Raw genomic sequence first — 20,370 nt, 5'->3', positions numbered from 1 at the left:
AACATTTATAAAGTGACAAAATGCCAACAAACTTCTCCCAAACTATCAACCCCAGGACCCTACTTAATAATCCCCAGGCCTCTAGAAAAAGCATAATAGAACAATTGGGCCTTGCAGTATGCCCTGAAGGTCATAAAATCTAGGCTCTGACAGACCAAAGCAGAAAAAAAAAAAATCTAGCTGTGAGGACTCCTCCTTGAAAAAGACCTGCCGTCAGCTTCTCTCTTTCAAAATGGAAGGGTACAAGCTGGAGCACCTTAGTTACTTGCACTACCGTGAATTCATAAAGAGAGACATGGACTCTGAGGAAGGCAGACTCATGAATATTATGGGATTTTGTGGTTTAAGGCTGTGTAGATCACGGAGCATAGGTATAACATGCTCCACTTAGAAGATAGACACACAGATTCTGTATTAGTTGTACTTTCAGAATAGCCTTGAGGTGTAGCTCCATGTAGAACAAGTTACAGAGATCCAGCCTTAAACTAGCCAAGGTAAGGATGGCCATGGTGAGGTCCACATCTGAAAAGAAAAATCCAAACCCCCAGGTTGTATATCTGGCAATCAATGGTAAGCATATCCTCTCAGATGAGAGTGCCAATATTATCTCTGCCATTCTATAAAAGCACCTCCATTTTTCCTGGGTTGAACTTCATCTAGCAAGACCTTAACCACATCCCAATCTCTGCCAGCACTGTTGAACAGGGGGATTGAGAGAATAGATTGCTGTGGAGCCCCTCATCATAAGGGCCTCGGGGCACATGTACAATTACCCCAAAAACACTCTGAGTTCTCAGAGAAAAAGGACAGGAGTCACTTAGGAACAACTACCCCTCTCCTCACTTGCTCAGTTGGAAACAATTGGAATACCATTGCGAGGACAAAGCAGGTGAAGAGAGCATTTAGAAGCCACTATATCATTTTATTACTCAAAAAGAAAAAAGAACTGTAACACTTTACAAAGTCATTGATAGTAGTCTGTCTGCAAAACTATTCATCCTCAGAGTCCTCATAGCCAACTGGTTCCCTAGGCCTTAAAGGGCAAATCATCAAAACAGGCCTTTTGCCCAAACACTGTGGCTGAGGGCCTGGTGTGTGCACATAAAGCCCTATGCAACCATTAGGGATTCTAGGGCAATGAATGCCACAGTCCCTTTATGGGAGTAGAAGTTATGCTGACTTCCTCACCACAAATTATTTAGAAAAAAGCAGGCGATAGCAGTTGTTACTGATCACTGCCAACTAGCAACATTCACCGGGAAGTATTTTAGCTCTACAAAAGAAGAAGATAAATTACTCTTTCACTTTAAACTGGGAGTAGAGGAAGAAAAGACCATCTGCACTCATGAAACTTTCAAAAACTGTACAGGAATGATAAAATTGGGGGTTCAAGACATGGCTCAAAGAAAGTTGTGGGAACTTCACCGGGAGTGGTGATTTCGTTAGTGAGCTATACAAATGGCTGAATAACAGGACATTTCAGCTTCACCTTTCTTGGATAGAGCATTGCATTACGAAGCCTTTCAAACTCAGAGCAACAAAAAAGTTCCAGTGGGTCAGAAAGGATTGAGCCATGCAAGAATTCTGGTCATTACATAGACAAAACTATTAATTTATCACAGGAATTATTTTAATTGGCGGGTAATACAAAAGCTCAAGACTGAAGGCAGCATTCACAACTTCAATTAAGGAAAAACTGAGCTGTCTTACATTTTGATGGGGCTGTTATGGGAGAACTAGTTATGGGAAGATAAAAAAGTCCTCCAAATATATCTGGGGCTTATGCAACATAAGGATGCAAATGACAATATGCCATGTCAGAAAGGTGCAAAGCTATGCCTTGAATAAGCTCAGAGATGCTAGGGGAAGCCCATGCTTGAGTATCTGATATTCATAATAAAGTGGACTCTTAAATAACTAGGTAAGAAAAACCCTTAAGAATTTTAAAAAGGTGATTAAAAAGCAAAATTTACTGTCGTTCATCTATGACCTTCTATATCTAAGCATCTTTGGAAGGATTAATCAAAAATTCACAATAGAATATTAAAGACAGAAACAGAGACTGACTTCTTTTACCAGTCATTTATTCCAAACGTATCTAGCGTTTGTAGTAAAGCCTCAGTCCTGCAACTGATGGTACACAGCTGTGTGCCTGTACCCATGCTGAGCCCCACTGACTTCTTTGAAACTTGGCCTAATTTTTGGTTAGACCTTTTCTAAATAGCAACTACTCAGCCATATAAACACAAATTGAATTATATCAAAAAGTGAAGCAAGTAATCTGGTGTGTTTTCATTACATTTCATATTAAAGCAATTTGCATAATGATAAATCTGGGCAATATTTAATTAAAGGCCAGACTGTGTTCAGCAACTTCAGTAAGGGTTGTATGTATGCACCAAAGTAGTCCGACTGAAGTAGCTCCAAGGAACCAGAGTGAAAATCTGTGTGTTGCATGATGCACAGTATACAAAGAAATCAAACATTCATGAGGGTCTGCTTTAAAAAAAAATACTTGCCTACATACAGGCTAAAACAATACTCAGCAACCCTCTTACTCCAGGGATTGCTATTAAGGTCACTGCAGATCATATTTCTTTACAACCCTAAGTTTCAAATAATCCCATCGGGGTCACAATTTATATTCAAGTTCCGTTTAGAAATGGTTTATAAAAGATTAATAACTGATTAATAGATGTAATGAGCATGATACAGATGTAAGTAATGTTTGTTATACATTGTAAGCATCATATTTATCTGTCTGACTATATAACAATCTATTAATCATTTATTAACCATTTATAAATGGAACCTCAATATAAAGTGTGATCTCCATGAGCTAAACACTTGGGCAAATTATTAAGAAATAATACAAACAAATAATATACACTTAACAAAGAAGGCTGTATCCTGTGCCTAGACTGAGGTTAGCAGATAAGAAAAGATAGCAGACTTGTGTCTCTAGTCCTAATGAAGGTATTAGGCAGGATTCATAGACACTTCAGAATGGTTCACTGCCCCTTTTTTATTGGGGCAGATCAGTTTGGAGACCACTTTTCACTCACTTTGGAGTAATATTTTTTTTCTTTCAGTCATTTGAGAAAGACAGCTAGTCTTCTTCACCTGATCCATTCATGTTAGGTTAGACAGAAACTGGATTCATGTGCAGATTCAGCATTAAATAAATGGGGCATATCAAGTGTTGATGAAAGGAAAAGAAATACTATCTTTCACTGAGGCCATGTCTACACTACCACTTATGTCAGCAAAACATATGTCACTCAGGGGTGTGAAAAACACACCCCTGAGCGACATAAGTTACACCAGTATAAGTGGTAGTGTGCACAGTGCTATGTTGGTGGGAGAGCTTCTCTTGCCAACACGGCTTACCGCCACTGATTGGGGGTGGTTTAATTATGTCAACAAGAGAGTTCTCTCCCATTGGCATGGAGCAGCTACACAAGAGATCTTACAGCAGTGCAGCTGCATCGGGACAGCTATGCTGCTGTAAGTTCTCTCGTGTAGACCTAGCCTCAGGTCTTCAGAGACACTTCCTTCACCCTATAATTAGAAAACTCCTCCTGCTAAAGTAATCTGTTCTTTGTACAGCCAGATACTAACAATTTTGGAGACACAAATGAGTGAGCAGTTTAGAAATTCCAGGCTTAAAAAAAAACCCCTAACATTTGCTAGCCAATTATATTGATTTTAAGACCAAATTCTGCTCTCAGTTACACATGTGCAACTTCATTGACTTCTGCGGAGTTGGACTAATCTGACCTAGCATATAAGCATATATTGGCTTTACATGAGTATGTCTAGAACTAACAAGATCCATCAAAGAGAGAAATGCCTTCAGTTTTCTATATTAAATAGCAGTTATAAAAACAAACTTTTAAAAGGTAGTGAGAGCATCAGAACTGGTAAAGCTATATGAAACCGCAGATGTGTAGCTCATAAATTTACCACATAAACCATAGTTAAAAGGGTGTGTGGGGGGCGGCATAGAAAAGGGCTGCAGATTCCTTAAAATCTGTCTTCAAATTTCAATGACCATTCACTATAGATTTCTCTATGCCCAAAGCCACAAGCATATTCGGATTTGCTATCATTTAGTCGCATTATTTGCTTTTGATAAAAAGTTTATAAGTGCCTTTGCACGTTTCCCAGAAAATATAGCTGAAGGGAAGTTATAAACCAGTACAACAAGCTGTACAAAACAGACCACATTTTCCATATCATCACAAGAAGCATAGCAAGAAAAACACATGTTAGTAATTGGAAGTGCAGACCAGGACTCAGACCTGGAATACTTAAACGTCTTGCTTGTAGGTGGCATATCTTCAAAAGAAAAACTTATTTTTTAATTCCTACAGTGTTGAAAAAGGCAACAGACTGAGGCGTAGACTGCTTTTGCTAAAAGGTTAGGAACCAACTATCGCCAGAAGGGCGGTTTATCTTGTTATCCAGTTTTCATTTTTCCTGTGATGTCTGGTAGGATGTTGGCACAATAGCTTCTGGCTCAGGGGCCGGAGCACTATTCCAGCAAACTGCTCATTTAAATGTCTGACATGAACCCAACAAAGCAGGTTTTATAACAACACTGGCAGTGTCACAAAATAGCAAAGGGACATGTCATTTTCTTTTGGCAAAAATGATTTCAAAATAGACACACCTGATATGGAACTGAAAACTGGTTATGTGTACTTTGAACTGTCACATCCAGTATCCAGAGTGTGTTTGCATGAGGATAGGTGAAAGTTTTTTGGGGGAAGGTTTAAATCACAATCTTGCAATCTCTGTAAGTATGAACACTTTCCAATTAGACCAGGGGTCAGCAACCTTTCAGAAGTGGTGTGCCGAGTCTTCATTTATTCACTCTAATTTAAGGTTTCACGTGCCGGTAATACATTTTAACATTTTTAGAAGGTTTCTTATAAGTCTCAGAGTAACAGCCGTGTTAGTCTGTATCCGCAAAAAGAAGAACAGGAGTACTTGTGGCACCTTAGAGACTAACAAATTTATTAGAGCATAATAGTCCACGAAAGCTTATGCTCTAATAAATTTGTTAGTCTCTAAGGTGCCACAAGTACTCCTGTTCTTCTTCTTATAAGTCTATAATATATAACTAAACTATTGTTGTATGTAAAGTAAATAAGGTTTTTAAAATGTTAAAGAAGCTTCATTTAAAATTAAATTAAAATGCAGAGCCCCCCCGGACCGGTGGCCAGGACCCAGGCAGTGTGAGTGCCACTGAAAATCAGCTCGCATGCCGCCTTCGGCGCACATGCCATAGGTTGCCTACCCCTGAATTAGACTAAACTGAATTATTTGTTTTTGTTTTTAAATAAAATGCTGTTCCTGTTTTTATTTAGTAAGTTAATACAGTTTTCTTTTTTAGGGTTTTAACACATACATTTCAGTGGTCTATCTAGATCAGTACTTGGATTGTAAAACCAGAAATCCTGATACAGAACCTGATACAGAGCTGATGAAAGAAAAGAGTTATCCTACCATGCAGCCAAAACTCCCAAGGACTTGCTGTACCATCTCACAAAGAAGTAGCTAGGCCCAGAAAAAACCCTGTCATTTGTGTTGAAGAAATCACCAAATCGATTACATTAATGTCGACACTGTGGAAATTAACTTTTTACTTCTATCGCAGTAGTGTCTAGACCTAATAACAGACTAGGATCCTATTGTTCTAGACCCTGTACAAACACAGAAAAGATTGCTCCAAATTATGTGGGGGTGGGAGGTTGAATGAAGTGTACGGAGTAGTTAAAGGTGAAGTCAGTGGAGTTGTCCCAGGGATGAACTTGACCCAAAGTATTTTCCTTTCACTATATTATGGCATCCAAATCCCTTCAAGGAGAAATCCCCAACTAAACCAATGGGTGGTGCCCCACCTGGCTTTTATTTTTAATCTCTTGAATCCTCATTGAGACCCCACACACACAACCTTTAATTTAAAAATACTTTTTTTGTTTTGTTTTGTTTTTTAAATCACTACTTAATGGCTTTGACTCTCTGCCTTTCCTCAAAATCTTTGGGGAAATCCTGTCTTAAAAATTATAATGTGTGGGTTTTCCCCCTCCTTTTTTTTGGTACTGTATGGCGAAGTTAAAGGTGGCAACACCAGCTGAAGGATTGACGTGAGCAAAAGAAAAAATTGTCCCATCTTTTTCCTTTTGAGCCTTTATTTTAGGATTGCTATGAACACAGAGTGAACTACTGGCAGCTGTGATTTTAAATAATACGCACAGAGCAAAGTGTTGGTATTACCATTTAGTGTGACTCACTAGCCTTTTGGAGTTTATTCAGGTTTCTGCTTCAGATGTCCATTCTCGTGACACATCTGCTACTGTCCACTGACTTGCATAGCACAACCAACAATAGCTTTGTACTGTAAATATCCAAGCAGTGACAGTTGTTAGGAAAAAAACAAGTGGTGAGAGCATGGGGTGATTTACCTTAGGGACTAGTTATCAGTAAAGTACTTATAAACAAAACATGAAAATGAGTATATCTTTTGTATTGCTGCCATAGGTGACTCTTGACAACTTAAAGATTTCTGGAGTCTTTTCAATGTGTGAAAAGAGATCCCAGCTGAATTACATATGCACAGAACATATACACACAAACTCAATGGCCAGCTCTCCACTAAAATCTGGTTTATACTCTCAACCAGACCTCTTTGATCTAACTGTCTGATCTTGGGCAAGTAACCTGACCTCTCTATGTTTCATTTTCTCCATATGTAAAAAAAGTTATACTACTTATCTTTGTAAAGAACTTTAAGATCCTCAGATGAAAGGTGCAATATAAATGCAAAGAATTATTAATTATTATTCTTATTATTTCTTAAGCATATAAGGAAGGTTTTTCTTTCCTTTTTAGTTTCCTCTTAAATCTTCATGGACTTACCGTAAGCACATGCTTAAAGTTAAGCACATTCCTAAGTGTTTTGCTGACTCAACAGGTACCTAAGTACCCAAGCCATTCAGCAAATGTCTTCACATTTCATTATTGAAAATCTAGTATTTAAACTGTTTCTTTTAAAATCCATTCCATTTGTAAGTGGTTCTCACATCCCTCCACCTGACATAGATCAATGTAAATAGAATAGCTTTGTTTTGAAAGCATTTAAGCAACTTCTGCTGCAGAATCTAACAATCTAATACATGCAATGGACTTGATCAGATAGAGGAAAGGCTCAAGGCAGATTTCTTCTACCAGAACTTTGTACTATAGCTTTGAGAATGATAAAATGTAGTGGTGGTGAAGGCATGTTTTATAGCACGCTTGAATGGAAAAGTATTGGGGTGATATATTTTTCTGTCCTCCTCAATACCACAAAAGGGATTTGGCGTGGAGGTTCCAAAACAAAAAGCCTCTTGACAATGTCAGAACCTTATCTCAAGCAGTAACAATGTTGTTATTCCCTTGTTCCTGAGATTTCGGAAAGAAATAATAGACAGAGGAAACAGGGACTATACTATTTGGCCTGATGACAGGATCACTGATGTCCACAGTTACCTGCCCTCAAGCAAAAAGTACATTGGAAAATGCTAGTATAATAAACAGCCAGTTCCACTCCTTTTTTTTTAAGTTAGGAAATGACTTGCAATACTTACCCAGATTTGGCTGGGACATTGCCATTGATCTCTGCGGCACTGGTGTCGAAGTCGCTGCAGGATGATGGTTCATATGATTCAGTGGCTGATTCATGGTCTTTCGAGGGTCTTGCCATGTTGTAATTTTTTCAATATGACTGCAAAAGGGAAAGAAAGGGAGATCAATTTAAAAGGAAAACCTCAAGCATACTATGCAGATTGTCAGAACATAGTGCCATAAAAGGAATCAATTATTCCTCAGATCCTTCATTTATCCATCCTTCTCGATTCACCCCAATCCATTTATAAACACCTATAATGCTGTCCTTTACTTTTACTCTTGAATGAATTGCAGCCTTCCAAGTTTTCTATCTGCTGTGACACCACTTTGCTTACCTTTCCGTATGGATCACCTTCACGAATTTGGACAAATGGTGGCACTCACAATGATGTCTTTGACAAATTAGATGTCTTCAGGTCACCAGGACCTGATAAAACCTAGCCTAGAATACTCAAGGAACTGACTGAGGAGATATCTGAGCCAATAGCGGTTATCTTCAAAAAGACGGGAGAAATTCCAGAGGACTGGAAAAGGGAAAATATAGTGCCAATCTATAAAAAGGGATATAACAACAACCCGGGGAAATACAGACTAGCCATCTTAACTTCAGTAACTGGAAAGATAATGGAGCAAATAATTAAGGAATCAATTTGCAAACACCTAGAAGATAATAAAGTGACAAATAACAGTCAGCATGGATTTGTCAAGAACAAATTGTGTCAAACCAACCTAATAGCTTTCTTTGACAGGACAACAAGCATTGTGGATGGGGGGAAGCGATAGATGTGGTATATCTTGATTTTAGTAAGACTTTTGATGCTGTCTCACATGACCTTCTCATAAACAAACTAGGGAAATATCTCATAGTAGCTCCATGTAGGTTGTAAGTGCATAACTGGTTGGAAAACTGTTCCCAAGAGTACTTATCAGTGGTTCACAGTCAAGCTGAAAGGGCATACCGAGTGGGGCCCCACAGGGATCAGTTCTGGTTCCAGTTCTGTTCGAGATCTTCATCAGTGATTTTAGACAATGGCATAGAGAGTACACTTATAAAGTTGGCGGACAATACCAAGCTGGGATGGGTTGCAAGTGTCTTGGAGTATAGGATTAAAATTCAAAATGATCTAGACAAACTGTAGAAATGGGTCTGAAGTAAATAGGATGAAATTTAATAAGGACAAATGCAAAGTACTCCACTTAGGAAGGAACAATCAGTTGCACATATACAACGTGGGAAATAACTGTCTAGGAATTGCAGAAAAAGATCTGGGGGATCACAGTGAATCACAAGCTAAACATGAGTCAGTGTAACATTCTTGCAAAAAAAGCAAACCTCATTTTGGGATGTATTAGCAAGAATGTTGTAAGCAAGACACGATAAGTAACTCTTCCGCTCTACTCGGTGCTGATTAGGCCTCAACTGGAGTATTGAGTCCAGTTCTGGGCACCACATTTCAGGAAAGATGTGGACAAATTGGAGAAAGTCCAGAGAAGAGCAACAAAAATGATTGAAGGTCCACTACAATTTTCATAGAATCATAGAAATGTAGGGCTGGAAGGGACCTTGAAAGTCCAACCCCCTTGAGATAAGACCAAGAAAGCCTAGATCATCCCTGGAAGGTGTTTGTCCAACCTGCTCTTAAAACCCCCCAACAATGAGGATTCCACAACCTCCCTTGGAAGCCTATTCCAGAGCTTAACTACCCTGATAGTTAGAAAAAGGTTTTCCTAATATCTAACCTAATTCTCCTTTTCTGCAGATTAAGCTCATTACTTCAGTGGACATGGAGAACAATTGATCACAGTCCTCCTTATAACAGTCCTTAACATACCTGAGGACTCATCAGTAAGGCTATTAGTCACGGGTATTTTTAGTAAAAAAGTCATGGACGGGTCAAGGGCAATAAACAAAAAGTCACAGCCAGCGACCTGTCCATGACTTTTACTAAAAATACCCCTAACTAAAACTTAGGTGCTGGGGGAGGGGGCGCACTCCAGCAGACCCTGCTGCTCTGGGGTGGGTGCTCTGGTGGTCACTGTTGCTCCCAGGGGGTGGCCTGTGGCCCCACTGCCGTTCCTGGGGTGGGGCGGTCCATGGTCCCGCCGCCACTTCTCCGGCTGTAGGGGGGAGGGGAGGAGGCCCTGAGGCACCGTTGCTACTCCTAGACCACTACTCCCTGTGGCTGGCCCTAGGGACACCGGACCAGTGGCCAGTGTGGCTGCAACTGCAGAAGTCATGGAGATTCCGGAAAGTCATGGAATCCCTGACTTCCGTGACCTCCGTGAAAGACTCGCAGCCTTACTCATCAGGTCCACCCTCAGTCTTCTTTTCTCAAGACTAAACATGCTCAGCTTTTTAACCTTTCCTCGTAGGTCAGGTTTTCTAACCCTTTTATCATTTGCTTTGCTCTCCTCTGAACTCTCTCCAATTTATCCACATCTTTTCTAAAATGAGGCACCCAGAATTGGATACAGTATTCCAGGTGAGACCTCACCAGTGCCAACAGGACAGTTGCCTCCCGTGTCTTTCACACAACACTCCTGCTAATACACACCAGAATGATATTAGCCTTTTTTGCAACTGCATCACACAGTTGACTCATATTCAATTTGTGATCCACTATAACCCCCAGATCCTTTTCAGCAGAACAACCACTTAGCCAGTTATTTCCCATTTTGTAGTTGTGCACTTGATTTTTCCTTCCTACATATACTTGCACGTATCTTTATTTAATTTCATCTTGTCAATTTCAGACCAATTCTCGATTTGTCAAGGTCATTTTGAATTCTCATCCTGTCCTCCAAAGTGCTTGCCACCCCTCCCAGCTTGATGTCATCTGCAAATTTTAGAACCATACCCCACTCCATTATCCAAGTCATTAATGAAAATATTGAAAAATACCAGACCCAGGATTGACCCATGCAGGATACCGATAAGCCCTTCCCAGTTTGACAGTGATTGACCATTGATAACTATTCTTTGAGTATTGTCATTCACCCACTTGTGCACCCATCTTATAGTAACTTGATCTAGACCACTTCCTTAGTTTGCTTATAAGAATGTCATGTGGGACTGTGTATAAAGCCTTACTAAAATCAAGATGTATCATGTCTATTGCTTACCTCCTACCCACTAGGCCAATAACCCTGTCAAAGAAGGAAATTAGATTGGTTTTGCATTACGTGTTCTTGCCAAATCCATGCTGGCTAATCCTTATAACTCTTTTATCCTCCAGGTGCTTACACACGGTCTGTTTAATAATTTGTTCCAGTATCTTTCCAGGTATTGAAGTTAGGCTGGTCTATAATTCTCTAGGTCCTCTTTGTTCCTGTTTTTAAGGACAGGAACTATGTTTGCCCTTCTCCAATCCTCTGGGAACTCACCCATCCTCTATGAGCTCTTGGTTCCGAGACTGCTTCAGCTAGTTCCTTAACTAGCCTAGGATGAATTTCATCAGGCCCCGATGACCTGAATATATCTAATTTATCTAAATATTCTTTAACCTGTTGTAACACTTTAGAGTGCTCTACAATCACTTCAGTCTGTGGCTTGAGTAGTAAATCCAGCATTCCAGCCCCACTCAAAATCCTTGTGGCTTGCCTCATTTCAGATCTTGACTGCATAGTCGGCGTAGATGTCTCAGAAGCAGTGGAGAAGAATGCCCTGACGCTGTTACTAACTATGAATTGGAAACACAGCAAACTGGTATCAGACTTCTATAGATTTGCTGTGTTCACAATTCACACACACACACCTATCTGTGTGTGTTTTTGCATATTTACGGGAAGGGGGGTGCCCCATGCCCTGTATACAGGACCCATCACTGGTATCTTCACTGGACTCTGTTCCGGACCAATTGTCACCACCTTCCTGTTATCACAGTCTCCACCCCTCATCCTAAGACTCCAGTTGCCTTTTCCTCTCTGGGAGAGCTGCAAATCAGGTTACAGCTGTCAAGCTATCTGGAGTGGCTCACAAACGCGACTGCCAACCTCAGGACAGACTGTTACAAACCAAGGCACAAATCCCAAACTGGGTGTGAGTTCTATACTTAGATTTCACCAACCAAGTATCAGCTGTGAACTCCTCAAGCACTGTAACAGCCTTAACATGGAGTCACAGTCAGTCCCCTTGGTCTGGTCTATCTTGCCACCCAGGCAAGCTTGTTTTTGTGATAGATGGCCCCTTGCACTAAAAATCACATCATCATTCAGGTTACTTCCAGTTCCAAAGGACCAGACACCTACCCTGGGTCAATTGTATGTGAGATCACAACAGCCTACTGTGATGTTACCGTCCCACTCCTCCAAAAGCTCTAAAGTCAGGTTTGGATATTGCCAGAAATAATATAAACCCCAAGCAGAAAAAATCCTTAACAAAATGAACAAGTAGTTTTGAGGCTGTCTTTATACCTCTGATAATTGTTTGCTTGTTTGTTTTTACTTTTCATTTCACATTTAACCTACTCCCAGTCTCCACAACTGTAGATCACACACCTGAGTCACTTCCTTTCAAGCCTCGCCTTAATACTTTCTCCTTAGCTGATCATAGGCTATAGCAATACACCTCACTCATGTTTCCCGTCCCCCATTATTTCATCCTTCCATCTTGCCCTCCATGCAAGCCTTTACCACTATTAACATTTCAGCTTTTTTCCATGTATTCTACTTCACTTTCCCTTTCTGTCAGTATAAGAATCATTGTAGCCGGTTCTGTGAAATGATCTCTTTCAAGTCTACCTCCAACTCTAAAGTGTTATAAATGGTTTGTATGAAAGTTGCAGTTATAAAAATAAATTTGGCAATGTTCTCTAGTGCAGTAGATCTCAAACTTTTTTACTGGCGACCCCTTTCACACAGCAAGCCATTGAGTGCAACCCCCCTAATAAATTAAACACACTTTTTAATATATTTAACACCATTATAAATGCTGGAGGCAAAGTGGGGTTTGGGGTGTAGGCTGACAGCTTGCGACCCCCCATGTAATAACCTCGCGACCCCCTGAGGGGTCCTGACCCCCAGTTTGAGAACCCCTTCTCTAGTGTATAGTCCAATTTACTTTTAAATAGGGTGGGGGGTAATTATAGCAACTGTCAATTCTTTTTAAAGGCCCACCATTCTGTTTGAACTGGCACACTAAATTCAAGTAAAAAGATTAAATTTAATCAGGGTTGTGCATTTGGGATTTCTAACAAACATATAGGGGGAAAATGTACTGCCCAAGTAGGGATAAGCATGTATTAAAACATAATCTTTAGAAATTACTGAAATACTATCTTAATTAATCTTATGTCAGAATAGATTCTTCACTTTCAAGTTATTTTACAATCCTTTAAAATGTAGTCAAGATAAAAAAATTAAGCCAGATTAAAATTTCCTTCTAAGTGATTTTCAAAGGCAGATACAGCTTTATAAACTGGAAGCATACATTCCTTTAGAAGAACTTGATGCACAAGTTAAAGTATTTATAAAGCCAGTTGTATTAGGTAACCCATAACTTGTCAGAACGTGCCTGTGACTCTTACTACAAAACAGAAACCTTAAACTGCAACTACCAATTATGTACAATAGGAAGAGCTCTTAACAAAAAGAAAAACACACAAGAATACTAAAATACCCGGCTTTAAAATCCTCCTCTCTTATCAAAGTTCCTTTCAGTATTAGCATTCTTGCATTTCAATGATTTCCTGCAAGCAACAGGCATTAATAGACTAAGAAACATGATTACTTTTTTCTCATTCAGACCAGCAGCAGTGATCACATACAGGGGTTGCATTACTTGAGTCAGTATTGAAGATATTAATGATATTTGCAAGTTATATGTTTATTTTACTTCTTTTGATTCATGTGTATAACAAAGGTACCTGTCCCAAGCTCTTAGTAATTCGTACATACTTTAAAACCATCATTATATAAACAATACATGACTATTAAATAAGCCAGCAATTTCTACCCACCCGACACAGGAAAATCAGCAAGAAGAAATAAAGTCAAACCCAAACTGTACTCCACTTCATCCATAAATACCAGGCCTCATCATGCCCCTCCTCATCTCAGAGCTTGGGTAAATAGACTGGCCTTGCAGAGTGCCCTGGACTATTTCAGACCTTGCATGTGGGGACCAAGCTTCAATGTTAGGGCACTTTAGAATGAGGTAAATATATTTTTTAGTTTAACAAAACAATGGAATTGAAACTCTTTGTTTTTATTAATACATCTATCCTAGTACGATCTGTGATATACTATAAATGCCACAGTCAAGTGATAGCTGTTCTTTTGGAAACATTTGTCACATTTGTCTGTCAGAGCACTTGATTTCTGATCACCAAATTAGGATGAAATGAGTTGCAGTTCTGTAAAAGAGGTTTTTTTCCCCCCTCTTTGTATCATGAGCCAATTCTCCGCCCATTTCATGCAATTTAAAATATGCCCACTGAAGATGCCCTGCCTACCAGGGATTACAAGGAACAGCTCTGCCATTTGCTTCCTGTGAACTTTGTGCCTTTTCTTAGCTATTAGAACAGTCAGGATTAAAACAGCACAAAACATGAAGAAACCAAACAACATCTGATATAAATAAACAAAGAATCATTTTCTTTTTAAGTTAAGACATTTTTAGAAAGTATTATTGCAATCTTACACAAAAATCAGCACAATCTGCACATTTTGTCTTTATTAACTGTAAGTTAAAGATGTAAAACAAATTTAATCAAACAAGCCATGTCACTGCAATAAAACCCTTCTCAGATAAAAAGACTTACAAAAACTGATGATAAAAATGTTCTGCAAATTGCCATGCAAAGCAGCTAGTCACAAAACTGTAGCTGCAACTAATATTGGTATTGTTCAAAAACTTTATCCTGTTTACATGAACAACAATAATCTGTGCCTTAATTATACATGTGAGAAGTAAAGCAATGATAGCCATGTGACAAGGCTCCTGAACATCCCAAAGAATTGAGAAATTGATCCAAAAATGTAGGGATCACAGATCTAAAACTATGCAGCTGCATGACCCCCCTCCCCTCCCCCCCAGGAATGCTCTATGTAAATTTGAAATGTTCTCAATAGCCTTAGCCAAAAGCCACAAGTGCCCTGAATTGCCCATGTTGATGCCAATCTAGCAGTGTACAAACATATCTACTCCATTCAAAAACTTGAAGAGAGAGTTTCTAATATAGGGGCTGAAGTATGGCGTTCATATTGTGATTCTCAAGATCAAGGAATTGTTGATCACTACTGGAACTTTTAACTAAGCCCACTAGACAGGTTTTTATCCCATTATTCAAGGAAAAGACTGTGATTGACCGACACTGTTTATTTAACATTACTAGATGTGAAGAGTTATTGTTAGTAAAAAGAAAATTAGTACCAGTACAGGTTTAAAACTAACACCAACTCTAAAAATTAGATTCCAACTCTAAAGGATCTTGCAAAAAAAAAAATTATATGGCATTTAGAGAGGTAGCAGGAAGTATGAAAAGAGGAAGATGGTTCATTTTCCACTCATATCCAATGCTGTTTTTTAAAATAAACAATAAATCACAGCTCTCTAGATAGTTTTTTTTAACCTTTTGGAGACCAAACTAAGCCCTTGCAAAAGCATGTATATCCCCCCATTCCATTGAAATCAATGGATTTATACCAGGGTAACTGAAATCAGAATTTGGCCCAATGTCTTGTTACCTGGACCAGAAAGGTCTAGGTTGGACACTGAAAAAGCTGCATGGGGTGAGCCTTATACCAATCCCATGACCTCTTGGTTATCAGAACTGACAAGTTTCAATTCAAAGCAATCTCTTTTATGCTAAAGGCTGATGAGCAAGACATGGAACTTCGTGAATGGGTTTCAAACTTTCGAATGCAGAACATCTGGGTAGCTCCTTGTGTTCAGTCTAAAGTTCAAACACTCCTTTAGGGGAGAATCCAGGAAACGCATGAAATTCCAGTATCAGAATCAATTAAGACAGTGGTTCTCAAAGTCGCTTGTTCAGGGAAAGCCACTGGCGGGCCGGGCCAGTTTGTTTACCTGCCACGTCTGCAGGTTCAGCCGATCACGGCTCCCAGGCCAATGGGGGCTGCGGGAAGCGGCGCGGGCTGATGGATGTGCTGGCCAGCCTTCCTGCAGCCCCCATTGGCCTGGAGCAGTGAACCGCAGCCAGTGGGAGCCGCGATCGGCTGAACCTGCGGACGCGGCAGGTAAACAAACTGGCCCGGCTCGCATGGGGCTTTCCCTGAACAAGCGGCGGATCAACTTTGAGAACTACAGAATTAAGATACATTACCAGCACAGAATCACAAACACTGAAAGAGACATGGGTCTTATGCAGAACACTATTATAAAAGTATAACAACATGCATTAAGTTTGGTGGCCAACCTGAATTCAGCAGGGCTGTGCAAGTGTAACTAAGGGTTGAGTTTAGCATTATTTGTGGAACTGTATTGCTTAAAAGTATGATGCTGGTCCAGTGCTTGAAGTAAAAAAAAAAGAGGAGACTGTTTCACTAATACTAGTGAAATGTCTTTGTAACGAAGACTCATTTAAGTATTTCAGCTCAAGTCTGTGTATTTCTACGCAAAATGGAGAGAATCACTATGCAAAGGACTCTCCAAACACCCTTACTGAGGGTTTATATGAGCCCAGCTGCTCCCTGTTTTATTTCTAGAACTACCAATCCCACAAGGCAAGATTTTTACAAAAATCAGACAGAGAGAGAGAGAGAGAGAGAGAGAGGGGAAAGCTTCAGGCAAAACCAAGTAATATAAATCACAAATCATCCCTTCAGTGTTAAGAGGACAATACTGCAATGCAGTTTTACTCTGTTACGTGGACAAGACAAACTACTCCGAAGACGGACAGCAAAGCTTTAACAGCTCATACCATTTGATTCTTATGGCTTCACTGGCTAAAGGCTAAGTATGTATTTATCTTGCAGTATTAAAGTCAGCATTAGGTCTGAGCCTGGGTGACAATGTGTAAAAGCCCCTTGACAACAGAGCCTTCTCTAAGGCCTTGTTTACGTGGGAAAGTTTTACCAGTTAAACCAATATGGTTATACAGATATAGCACCTGTGCAGACACTTATATTGGAATATAACTATATTGGTTTAAATTTAGACCTTAAGTTATAACGTAAAACTTATTTCGGGTAGACAAGACTTAAGAGTTAAGACTTGTTTCAGCAGTGTAATTGTAGCCATGTCAGTCCCAGGATGTTAGAGAGACAAGGTGGATGAAGAAATATCTTTCATTGGACCCACTTCTGTTGGTGAGAGAGACAAGCCACTCAAAAGCTTGTCTCTCTCACCAATAGAAGTTATTTCTATTTCTAAATTACTGTGAGGCACTCACATATTACAGTGATGCGGGCCATATAAGTAGACAGAAAAGACAAAATGCAAGGGTAGGATTTTCAAAAATGCTCAGCTGTGGGCTAACACTCCTCTCCCTGACATCAAAGGGAGCTTTACCATTCATGACTTCAAACATGAGCTCTATGCCCATGAACTCTGGGATCTTAGTGGCTGTCCCATCTTTGTAACATGGTAAAGCAAAAGTCCTTATCTATTTTTAATAAGATTTTTATGATTCTGTTCCATCTCTAACTCCTAGTGCTTTGTGACAAGTTTCCTATCTGAATGTGGGCTTCCCACTTTAAAATGTGAAAGTTCTTTAGAATTTTGAACTAATTCATGTATCATATTTTCAAACTGTTAGGCTCTAATCCCTGACTTCCACTGCTGCCTTGCCAAGAGGGATCAGTTACTTTAAATTAGTAAGCAGTAGCATGAAAAGTCTGTTAGTCCTCCTTTTGCCATTACCCACTCTAATGATAAATTGACCTCACTGGTTTCTATTTCATGGATTTTTTCCCCCCCAGCCCCCATTAGATTCAAACCTAGTCATCTAAAAAGATGAAGGGGAGAGGAGGAGGATGAACTAATCTGAAATCTATTATTTTGCAAGTGTGCTGTCACATAAAATAATACAAGTTTACAATTTGGCTATCACTACCAAAGGTTTGTCACAGGGACGAAAAGAGTGGATTTTGTGACTGAGCCACATCAAAGTAAATCTGCTTTAAGGCAAGCGAGAAGCTGATGACTCATCAACATCAACAACCCACATGTTCTGACTCATTTACTGCTCTTCACAGGGTGACAGCTCACATTGTGCTAGAGAACAGTCATCCACTTCCGGCTATACAACCATTATTAAACATTGGGAAATCTGTTTACATCTCTGTAAGCAGAGCCAAGTCATTGCCCAACTTTTTTTTCCTTTCTGTTCCCTGAAAGAAAGGAAGAGGGGGGGAAAGACGTCTTTTCTCAATTCAGAGTAATTGCAAGTGCTTTAGTATTGTACCATGTGGTGGGCAGAGTTTTATATAAATGGATAGTTTTTTGTTTTGTTTTTTAATTTAAAAAGCTGACCTCGGGCCACAACACTGTGGTCTAGTGATCTCACTCACTGAGCTACACTGCAATTTCTGGTAAAATTACAGCCAGATCCAAGCCGCACAAAAGTTCAATGACCCCTAGTATGAAGGATCCAGTAATGAAAGAGTAACTGTACATCAGGGAGTTAGAGTGTAATGGAACTGCCTTCAATATGTTAGTGTTTCAGGAGCTTATTTTAGAAAACAATCTATTTGCACAGAACAGACATATGGCAAATCTCTGCACTAAGAGCTTCCATTTACTGCCTAGCCAGTGACCTCCAACGTGCTCAGAAATAAACCTCTCTTTCATGCAATAAGGTAACAGCTCCATCCTCCCCAGAGCGATAGCTGCTACTTTTGGCAGATTGTTATGAATTATACATTTTAATCACCATTTTCCCTCTCTCTAAGTGACATTGTTTTAAGTAACTGTTAATGTCAGAAGCAAGCTGACCAAATATTCTCTCAAGATCAAGGTGGGACACACCTCACATTCAGAAGGCCTGCATTCAATCAAGGCTCTCGCTTTGCATGACCAAAGTATATGCATATGACCAGCAGAAATCAAGTACTAATTTAAATGTTCTTCACCCTAGTTATTGTCTAAACCTAAGCTGTAGGCCTGATCCTGTGAGGCGCTAATATTGAGAGTGTTCTGATTCTTGAGTGTTATAAGGGTTTAAGCTTCAGCAGAGCATTTAAAGTTGCCTAAATGTCCTGCAGGACACTCCCCAGTGCCACACTTCTTGTGAATTCTCACAGACTCTGTCACACTCAGGACTGACTAGGGAATTTTAGGAAAAAATTCCCATCAGTAACAATGGGAACGGGAAGCCTATATAAAGATAAAGCACCAGCAGCTTTCGATATTTCTACCACAGCAGTTAAACCTGTCCAGTAGGGTTTCCCACTGGTATCACTGGTATGGCTGAACCTGAGGTAGCACTAGTGGGATTTGTTTCCTAAAATCCCAGTATAGACTTGGCCTCAGAGATGGGAACTAGTTGCAGGGACAGAGACAGAATATAGCCAGGATAGAATTAAACAGCACTGTGTTTAATTTATAACTTATTTCTTGTTGTTAGTTAAGTAAATTATTTCCAAACCTGTCTCAGTTATCATTTAACTACACTGCACCTGATTCTCAGGTACAATACAATCCCCTTTTATACTGCTTTGACGACATCAAGCAGCCCTAAAATTTGCACCCACTCTAAGGTTAGGGTTGCCAACTTTCTAATTGCACAAAACCTAACACTCTTGCCACACCCCCTGTCACGCCCCTTCCCCGGGTGCGGGTGGGAGGTAATGGCTCTGGCTGGGGGTGCAGGCTCTGGGGTGGGGACAGGAATGAGGGGTTTGGGGTGCAGGAGGTGGCTCTGGGCTGGGGCCAAGAGGTTCAAAGTGTGGGAGGGAGTTCCGAGCTGGGCCAGGGGGTGTGGGTGCAGAAGGGGGTTCAGGGCTGGGACGGCATTGGGGTGAGCAAGGGGTATGGGCTCTGGGGTGGCGTCATAAATAAGGGGTTCAGGGTGTGGGAGGGGCCTCAGAGCTAGGGCAGGGGGTTGGGGTGTGGGAGGGAGTGCAGGCTCCAGGTGGCGCTGACCTCAGGCGACTCCCGGAAGCGGTGATGTGTTCCTCCAACTCCTAGGCAGAAGCATGGCCAGGCGGCTCTGCGCTCGCTGCCCCCATCCACAGGCACCGCCCCGGCAGCTCCCATTGGCTGCAGTTCCCGGCCAATGAGAACTGTGGAGCTGGCATTCAGGGCAGGGACAACGCATGCGGAGCCCCCCGGGCTGCGCTTCTGCCTAGGACTCGGAGGGACATGTCGTAACTTCCGGGGTGTCGCACGGAGCCAGGTAGGGAGCCTGCCAGCCCCACGCCAACCAGACTTTTAACGGTCCAGTCAGTGGTGCTGACCGGAGCTGCAAAGATCCCTTTTCGACTGGCTGTTCCGGTCGAAAACCGGACACCTGGCAATCCTATCTAAGGTCACTTTACATTGCCAGAGTGGTGTAAAGGCACTTTACTGCGACTGAGACTCAGGCAAGCCTCCATCTCTAAAGATTGAGCCCAAGGTTGAGATGTTTGGTTTTGTTTATTTTTATGTGTGTGAAGTCCTCTCATTTACCAGCATTTCAGCAACTGTCTTCTATTATAGAGTACTTTGATTTAGGGTACAGATGAGAAGGAAACCTGTATTATTACCTTCCTAGCTGTTGTTTCCTTTTGCAAGACAAGTTCTGGCCTGCT

The 20,370-nt window shown here is 40.6% G+C and overlaps 1 protein-coding gene across 1 annotated transcript in view; it reads right to left on the bottom strand.

Moving 5' to 3' along the window:
- The window catches only part of WWTR1 (WW domain containing transcription regulator 1), a 123,277-nt gene that overhangs the window by 46,050 nt on the left and 56,857 nt on the right, over positions 1 to 20,370 (bottom strand). The window contains exon 2 of the mRNA XM_005308209.5: positions 7,638 to 7,774. Within this exon, the coding sequence (XP_005308266.2) occupies positions 7,638 to 7,774 (137 nt within the window). The remainder of the gene's footprint in view (positions 1 to 7,637; positions 7,775 to 20,370) is intronic.

Source organism: Chrysemys picta, chromosome 9, assembly GCF_011386835.1.
Source record: "Chrysemys picta bellii isolate R12L10 chromosome 9, ASM1138683v2, whole genome shotgun sequence".
Classification (NCBI taxonomy): domain Eukaryota; kingdom Metazoa; phylum Chordata; order Testudines; family Emydidae; genus Chrysemys; species Chrysemys picta.
Note: the sequence above shows the minus strand (reverse complement) of the source record. Positions and strands in the feature narration are given on the sequence as shown.